The 9,420-nt window shown below is 42.1% G+C and overlaps 1 protein-coding gene across 1 annotated transcript; it reads right to left on the bottom strand.

Annotated features, from left to right (window-relative positions):
• Positions 1-1,141: 1,141 nt before the first annotated feature.
• LOC310800689 (uncharacterized protein) lies at positions 1,142-8,587 on the bottom strand (the record flags this gene model as incomplete). Its single annotated transcript, XM_083663304.1, has 6 exons — positions 1,142-1,720; positions 2,369-2,447; positions 4,390-4,917; positions 5,582-5,721; positions 7,223-7,388; positions 8,503-8,587. 6 exons carry the CDS (start codon positions 8,585-8,587, stop codon positions 1,537-1,539), a joined length of 1,182 nt encoding a protein of 393 aa, XP_083519430.1. The 3' UTR covers positions 1,142-1,536.
• Between the last annotated feature and the right edge of the window lie 833 nt (positions 8,588-9,420).

Here is a 9,420-nt window from a genome sequence, read left to right as displayed (position 1 = left end):
TGCAGCACCCTCAGCACCCACCTTCCAGCTCCCTTGCCCTTCCCCCACTCTGGGAAAAAGCTCCAAGCAGGTAGAAGGGGGCGCGGCCGCGCAGGGGGTGGGGTGGTATGGATTAGGGACCATGGTGAAAGTGCTGCAGCCCAGGCAGCCAGAATTAGAAAAAATATTTCACTATTATTTAAAGACTTAAGACGTTGTTGTGCTTATTTTTTGTCTACTATTGTAAAATAATAGTAGGCCTTATTATCATGAAAAAGTATTTGTAATTTTTTTTTTTTTTTTTTTTTTTTTTACCCTCTCTGGCGCCCCTAACGGCTCAAGCGCCCCTAGCATTTGCCTAGTTCGCCTAATGGACGGCACGCCACTGGTTCATCATGTATCCATAAAAACAGTAGGCTACAGGGAGTGTGCAATCTATTTACAGTGTTCATCATGTATCTATAAAAACAGTAGGCCTACAGGGAGTGTTGGAGCAGATATACAAAACAAACACTTTATAACATAAAGGTGCAAAGAAATAAAATTAAGACACCTTAACTGGCAATGTAATCATTCAATGACTTTTCTCATGAGAAGGGATGTCTGTAACGCTTTTTTTTTTGTTCCTAAAGACTTTACAAATAGATTCATAAAATGAGTGAAGTTCAACATAAAACAGATTTTTATTAGGGAGAAACTGAAGAAATCTTGTATAATTGTCGTGTTTTGTATTGTATTGTCCTCCTGTATATGAATGAGTGACAATAAGGTTTTGGAGAAAAAAATCCAGAGCTTGAGTTTCTGTTGGTGGGGCAAATGTAAAAGCTTTATGGAATCATTATTGTGTTACATCACTCAATGGATAGTAGCATATGAACAAGTCACTGATTTTTACTTTAAAGTTTAAAAATGTTAAATCTGAAACTTTAAATTCTCCCTTTCAGGATCTTGTTAAACAAACATTGTCACTCCTACTTTAACAAATACATCTTTGACTAACCAAGAATAAAAAATTACCTTGATATTTTAATTGAGAATTTAGTAGCCTACAATGAATTCAAAGTGTATAAAAAATATTTTCAAACACAGACATGCACGCGTGCACACACACACACACACACACACACACACACACACACACACATGCACACGCACCAACTGATTAATGTAGCATTTGAAGTGCAATAGTTGACAAAATGGGTTCAGACAATATGGCTGCTGTCTGTCCATAATTTCAATCACTCTGACAGACAGAACACATATGGCTGCTGTATGTCCATAATTACAATCACTCTGACAGACAGAAAAAGCAGGTCAAAGCATTTCTACAGTAAACCATCTGCAATAGATGTATTTTCCGACAGTCATTTGATAGTAGGTAACACTATGTGGTGTCGATACATCCCAGTCCTGTGGAATTAGCCTGGGTAAACCCATCCCCCACGTGACCTGCTCTCAGACCTGTTCTCAGTCACTATGTACGATAGTGACTGGGAACTGAGAGAGCAGGTCACGTGGTGGCTGGGTTTACCTAGGCTACTGTGGAATAACATGAAGCTACTCGGAAGAGTTTGTTTTGATGTCTGGGTTCACATAAAGGGTGATATCACTGGAGGACCTCCTGTCTGCTGCTTCTTCTCCTTCATGCCGGCTGTGCAGGTCCAGCTCACTGTCGCTGTGTTTCCACATCTCCGTCTCAATGTCGTCTTTCTGCTGCCGGGACCATAGTGGGAAAATACTCCTTTTCAAAAACAAAGGGGAGGAAAAACACACCATGTTAGACACACATTAAAAATCTAAATCACTGCAGTTGGAAGTTGTTGTTGTTTTTTTTGCTTCTCCTGTCACTTTCTTGAACTGTGTCCTCCTGCAAATCAAAACCCGTGGCCATCGTGGGAGGAAATTATGTATTTTGTGGTAGGGCACTCTATCTCATGCCTTCTGGTTCTGCCCTTCACTGACGGAATTCTGTGCCAATTTTTTTTTTGCTGGTACTCTTAAGGCCTAGAAAATAACCCTTCAGCCAGAGGCAGAACTCGCCATCTTCGGCTGCTCGGAGACCTCTCTGGGCTTCCCTACAGCTGTGCACTGGGGACAACTTTTGCAAAAAAAAAAATCATTCTGAAAGAATGGAAGTCCCCCTCTCCACCTTCTTTCCAATTGTGGTTGATGGACATGATCTCTGTTATAAGGATGGAGAGACTCAGATCCCTGAGAACCAACCGACTTAAAAAAGTTTGAACTACCTTGATGAGGTTAGATATGATATATATATATATATATATATATATATATATATATATATATATACGACCCACTTTTGGGTCCCGACCGACCAGTTGAGAAACACTGTTTTAAGCGATATACGACGTGTGTAAATGTGACTCACAGTCTGTAGTACCACACAACACCTGCTGCTGTTAAGACCAGGAGGAGGATGCCAAGAACGATGAGCGCTGTTGGTCCAGCTGAGGAGAACAAGCAAAACATGGATTCATGATTAGCACACATTCTATTCAATATTTGTCACCAGGTCTCAGCCCAGCAGAGCACTTATTGGAAATTCCAGAGTTGCTCCAGATAAGAAGTTTGGCATTAGCATACACCAAATGATGGATTCTCCTCTGGAAACATGCTGTTGCATCACTCATTCATGGAATTCTGGACAAAATCCTATCTAACAATGCAACTATTCTCCGATTTGGGGGTGACATCAAATCAAAAATGTGGGTCTGTAGACTGTATGGTCCTAATGTGGACTGAATCAGGGGCCCTTGATATGAAAAAGATTGAATCACTGCTCTAAGCATGTGTTCTCATACAACATTCATATAATATCTTACAACAAGTTATGGACTATTGATACCTAGCCTACTATTATACTTACACATGCTCAGTGAGTAGCCATAACACTGAGGTTAAGGTAGCTAAAACCTTTGTTTAAGGTTTTGGTCATGGTTAAATAAGAAAAACCTCCACTGAAAACTATATGAGAACTAGCCTGGGTAAACCCAGCCGCCACGTGACCTGCTCTCAGACCTGCTCTGAGTCACAAGCAGGGTAAGCCTGAGAGCAGGTCACTGGGGGCTGGGTTTACCCAGGCTATATGAGAACACCCTGATATATGGTTTCTATAAACCTCTGTTGGTTCCATCCCCCCTGATCCCCTTGAAATATGGTGGCCTATAATGAACTGATACTAACCATGGGGTCATATGTTCACAATATAGAGAAATGAACATTTGTGTAAGAGCAGAAAGTAGCGAGGACAGCTGTTTTGGGTCTGTTGCTACGGCTGTAAACCGTTTCGCTCTGTCTAGCAACTGTTTACAGCTGCCGTAAACTGTTTCGCTCTGCCTAGCAACAGACCCAAAACTAGAAGGACGGCTTTCCTTGCTACATAAAAGGGCTTTCTACTCTCGCGAACATCTCTCGTTATATTCTAACAGTTTGTTTGAAAGTAATTTAGTAATTTTGTGGTTATGGCCGAAGTGGCTGCCGCAAACCGTTTCATTTCACTTCCTGATCCGCCCCGGTGTCGTCGGCCCGCAGACAGACTAATCATCAAGACAGCACTCGCCGATTCACTCGGCTTTCAAGCGAGACTACTCGACGTTGGTCTCCTCTACTATTAGAGGTAAGATGTGAGGCATCAATATTAAATTTAGACTGTTTAATAACAATCGAAAATCTTGCTCATAGCTGCTTTAAATATTTTATTATGGACATTTCATGGCATTATGGTGCAATAAAAAAAAATCTTTGTTATTGTCCCTTGGCTATGGTTGATAACTGCCTTTTCTTGGGACAATTCCAGATTTGTAGCTTGGCCAGAAAACCATTTAGATCAGTGGTCTTCAACAGGTGTCTTCAACCCCCTTCAAGGGGGTCTGCAGAGGTACTGCAGGGGGTCTGCCAATTTTGGTCAAAGTGGTTGGTGGGAAAAAAAATAAAAAAAATAATATTGAGTAAACTCCAAGTATAAGCTACTTTTGACAAAAATGATTTACAAAGCTAATCTGACGAAGCAATATGCAAAACACGTTGTTCGCTCCTTCTTGCTTTTTGATGTAGCCTAATCTATTAATAAAGAGAAGGGTCAATCCTGATATCCTGGTGGGCGCTGGATAAAACTAACAAACTAAATTCCCAGCCTGTACTTTTACACTTTCAAATGTTCATTTCTCTATATTGTGAACATATTAGTATCAATTCATTATAGGCCACCATATTTCAAGGGGATCAGGTTATTATTAAAGTGCAACACCTTTTTTATTGTAGGGGGTCCCTGATCGGTTTCTCTATCAACCAAGGGGTCGTTAGGCTGAAAAAGGTTGAAGACCCCTGATTTAGATGAGATGATAAGATAACAACTGAAAACAAAGAACACAAGGAGGTCCAGTAGCCTACCTCCTAGAGATGGGCTGGCAGAGCCCACAGACTGCAGGAGCACAGAGCCTGCTGTGTTGGTGGTGTCGAGCGAGGTGGAGGTGTGGACAGAGGGCGAGGAGGTGAAGCGGGCAGCGGAGGTCCACCAGGTGACAGAGTGAGAGGGAGGAGCAGGAGAGGAGGTGGTGGATGTCAGGGGAGGAGAGGTGGAGGAAAGCCTAATTGAACGTGTCGGCTTGACCAGGAGAGTAAAAGTTGATGTGCGAGGAGCCGGCGGCTTCGGGTCTTTTGTTGTTAACTTTCTTGAAGCGTTTGCTTTTGATCTGACCGAGGAGGAGACAGTGGGCGGATCTCTTCTGACCGAGGAGGTGGGCGGATCTCTTCTTACCGAGGAGGAGACAGTGGGCGGATCTCTTCTGACCGGGGAGGAGACAGTGGGCGGATCTCTTCTGACTGGGGAGGAGACAGTGGGCGGAGCTTGTGTCGGTGCAGTGGAATACGTTGACGTTCCCGGATCGCCTGCTGCTGTTTTGGGAGTTTTCTCTAAATCTGCCGGAGAGGAGAGGAAAAGGTTTGCATTCACATTTAGCTGCCTGATGCTCATATCCAGAGCAACTTTGGGCACAGGTTTTTCATCCAATCAATTGAATTGAATTGAGAATGCATGGTCAATTCCAATTGGGTTCCTGGAGTTTGAGGAGTTGGATTTGCACCCAGCTTTAAGGAGACAGAATTGGAATTGAATTGGAATGACATAAACAGGATTAAGTTCCATAACATTAGATGAAATTGCAAATCTATAGTTTATATAACATAATAAAGCAATCATTATTCATCAAATAAAAGACAAATCAAATACACTCGCTCATAATGTATGGATAATTACATGTCATGCAGCAAATACCAGCTGAAGGGTCACTTCAACATTTTGACATTCAGTAATCAGATTCCAATTCTGTTTTTTGTTTTTGCTTTTCAAATTCAAATTCCTCTTAATTGATGCGTTCATTCATTAATTGACCCCTACAGCTAAAATGCCCAGACAATATTCTTATGACTGTAGAATGAATTTTGCATTTGTGTATGTAATGTACGTATGTAATGCATGTCAACTGTCTTCAACTGAAGCTTTTTTATCTGGATTTTACATTGTGTCAAATAAACTACTACTAATGAGCAGGTAAGAGAGGGAGAAATTAATATGAAGATGTACCTGCTGCATTGAAGCAGAACGCACCAAATCTTTTGTCTACATTTGCATTCCAGGACACCAAGGCAGTTTTGTTTTGTCCACATCTTGGGTGGGCTGTAAGGCGAGGGATGACCGCGATACGTTCATCTATCCAGCCGTATCTGTTAGAATGGTCAAACAAGAGCAATGAATTAAAATACTGCTTGGTGGCTATTATACTGTATGATTTGTGTAGTGATGGATGGTAAGTTTGAAGCATCAAATTTCAAGACATTTTTCAAATTAGGAATATTTTCCATTGGCAGAATAAGATGCCCTAACTGCTTTTCCTCCGTATACACAGGACACTATTTTTAAGCGGTGCAACTGCTTCTATGCGTGACTTTGTCAGTATGAGCATGAGAGTTCACCTGAGATGTAGTCATCTAGAAGGGGTTAGGCAGTTGACCTGGGCGAATCCATCTCGTGCGAGTGATGTCACTCAACTGGAAGTGATGTCACGCAATTGCTCGAGTGTGATGTCATCAGGCGGTTGTGATGTCATCAGTGATGTCACTCGAGCAAATGTTGAATGCATTTGCAATTGCCCAACTGTGATGTCACTCTAGCAACTGTGATCTTATCTTAGTCACAATTTGTGATGGAAGTGATGTGAGTCGGGCAGTTGTGTGTGTGTGTGTGTGTGTGTGTGTGTGTGTGTGTGTGTGTGTGTGTGTGTGTGTGTGTGTGTGTGTGTGTGTGATGGTTCTGTTCCAGTCATCTGCCAGAGACTGAAGATATGGAAAACATCTTTATACCTGCCAAACCTGGGCTGTTGAAAGATGTAGTTTCCTCGAATGGGCTTGAGTTGCACGAGGTCGCCCCGGTTGCTACATGACGCACGTGGTCCTGGTTTCCTCTCAGTTTTTCTGAGGCTTTTCCACATTGCCAAGAATACTAATAATTAACTAATAATTCAGGGGAATATTTATTTATTTAATTTTTATTTTGACATGAAAGAGGTCAAATGTCATGATATTGAACATCACTGCAACTACAAATGATCAGCTATCAGCATCTTCCAAACATCAGTTGGACTCTAAACTAGGACCTTGTGGAAGTTCAACAGAGGCTTTCAGGCCTAAACAGACGCCACACGCTGGTCAGCCTCAGTATTACTGACTGGGCCTAAACAGACGCCACACGCTCGTCAGCCTCAGTGTATTACTGACTGGGCCGACCGGGACAAGCCTTTATTTTTGACAAAATGTTCCATACGTTTATGGACAATTAGAGTGCTTCTGGCTAATTGAGTCTGTAAATCCTGTTATTTAGATACAGTTGAATTGATTTTTTATTGTGCTGTTTGTTGGCTTTGAGTGTTCGGGTGACGCAGGTGAATGTGTGTCTTAGTTATTATTCTGATAGAAACGGTAGCAACCAGCACTCCTTGTCCTTTCACAAGTTTTAATAGTTCCTCAAACCGGGCAGCAGCAACGAACCTTTCAGACAAAGGCCTTCCTCAGCGTTGGAAGTTAGTTATTATTATTATTATTAGTTAATATTCTGGCCTTAATTGTGTGTATTATGCGCTGTGTGGGGAAGGGGGGGGGGGGGTGCTTATGCGTCCAGGCCCAGGGGGCCTTGATGCCATAAACCCGCTATGATCAGCCATCCGCCTACCTGCATGTCTGCAGTCCGTGCTCTAGAGCTTTCTCCATCTGGGCTTTGGTTGCTATGGTGACGTTCAGAAACAAGCAGGCAGCTCTGGCTTCAGACAAGCTGAAGATGTTAACGTTGTCCTCAGGAATAATGAAGACCCCAGCGATTCTGCCACTTTTAGGGACTGCTGCAAATTACAAAAATATATACCACACACACATTCAAGGACATGACAGAGAACAGTTACATCATACACAAACTAAATCTGCTCTAAACTGCTATAATACATTTTGGAATAATACGTTTAGCTTATTGTTCAGTATCTCTTTAGTTCAAATTGGCTAAGTGGGTGGTGTGATTGGCGGCGGTGTGTCAGTCGTGATTGTGATGTCATCAGTGATGTCATCAGTGATGTCACTTGAACACTTGTCATGTAGATTTCCATAACTGCAACCATGGTGCATCATCTCCAGTCTCCACCCTAGGAATCGAGCGCACATAGCGTGCAAGATTCTTAGTCTATAATGTTGTATGTCTAATAAAAGTGTCATTTTGTCAACACAGGACTTAGCTTCCCTGCTGTGCTTTAAAAAGCATCATGATTTGTTTGAGTTTTGGGCACCTATCATTTTGTAGGGTAGGTGTAATATTTCTGGAATGGCGGAGGGATTTTTTTTTTACAATCAAAACTCTTCAGGCACAGCTAATGTGCACAGCCACGCACGCACGCACGCACGCACGCACGCACGCACACACACACACACACACACACACACACACACACAGGCACAGCTAATGTGCACAGCCACAAAGTCCATTGTAAATGTGAATAGCACTTGGTTATAGCTTTACACAGGTCGACTATACTTTTGCCCAGAAATGTAATCCATTTTCCACATTTAGCTACCGCATCATAATATTTGACACGTTTAACTTTACATCTTAGGCTACATTTGAGGTATCTCTAGCTGACGCTCTTGTTCAGGGTGACTTATACAATGAGCTTAAAACATACCATGAAATATTACAACCAATCAAAAGTCAAAGTTATAGCCTGAGAGGCCTGAAGCTTTTAACCAATAAGAGATATCATGTAAGAGAGATCTACAAATAAAAAAGACATAAGGAGAGAGGCATAAGGGATTGGTTTATGCATAAATGCATAGATGTATACTATGACATTAACATTAAGCAACATGAACAAAACGATCAAAGTCAAATATAATACAAATCAAAACTAAGAATTCAAAATCATATTTTTTTTTAGAGACGTTCTCAATGACAAATGACAAACAACATACCTTTAATTTGACTGGAGTCAAAGGCCAGGGCAAAGCCTGCAAAAGACACAAACAGAACGTGAGCCAAGAGCCAAACCCTCGCCATGGTTTTTCTTGCTAGCCTAAAATGATGAGCGAAGTGGTCAGGAGTGAAGAAGAAAATAAAGCAAATGTACATGGTGACTCGTGCAACAACGCATGTGATGTGGACAGGAAGCAGGAAGCAGAGGTCAAATCTGCGTGTTGCCCCTCTATCAGAGAACACACACCTCAACAGCATGCTTCCCTTCCCTGAAAACTCTCTTGTTTGCTAATAATGTCACGGAAACCTGCCAAGTTCAACATGTTCAGCATTCAACTTTGTATTAAAAAAACAAAAGTTTGGGGATTTCCAGGAAGCAAGACGAGTAGATTTTCCTTTTGCAGATTGAGGTTGAAATAAACATTGTTTAAAAGAAATACTATAATGCACGATGATCCTTCTGCCTGGCATTGTTATTAATGAGCCAATAATACAAGCAGTTTACTTCACATGAAAATGAAAGTAAAGGAGTGATTGCTGAAATATGTTGTGTTAAGGGTCTTCAGTGCCTTGGTGTTTTTCTGCTTTGCCAGCATCTCTCTTCCAGAGGCATGTTGGTCTGACCGGCCTGTCAGAGAGGGCACTTCCTCTACACATTGTTGGTTGGCCTCTCTCTCTCGCTCGCTCGCTCTCTCTCTCTCTCTCTCTCTCTCTCTCTCTCTCTCTCTCGCTTGCTCTCTCTCTCTCTCTCTCTCTCTCTCGCTTGCTCTCTCTCTCTCTCTCTCTCTCTCTCACTCGCTCTCTCTCTCTTTACGTCCTGTCCCATCTCCCTTCTTCTACATAATCTTTCTGCTGTCTGTCCAGTCCTCCTGTCCTCTGTGTTAGTTTAGGGGCTCTGCTGTGCCTGAACATTAAAC

The sequence above is a fragment of the Poromitra crassiceps genome (assembly GCF_964638095.1).
Source record: "Poromitra crassiceps genome assembly, chromosome: 30".
In the NCBI taxonomy this organism is placed as follows: domain Eukaryota; kingdom Metazoa; phylum Chordata; class Actinopteri; order Beryciformes; family Melamphaidae; genus Poromitra; species Poromitra crassiceps.
This window is presented reverse-complemented; position numbering and strand designations above follow the sequence as displayed.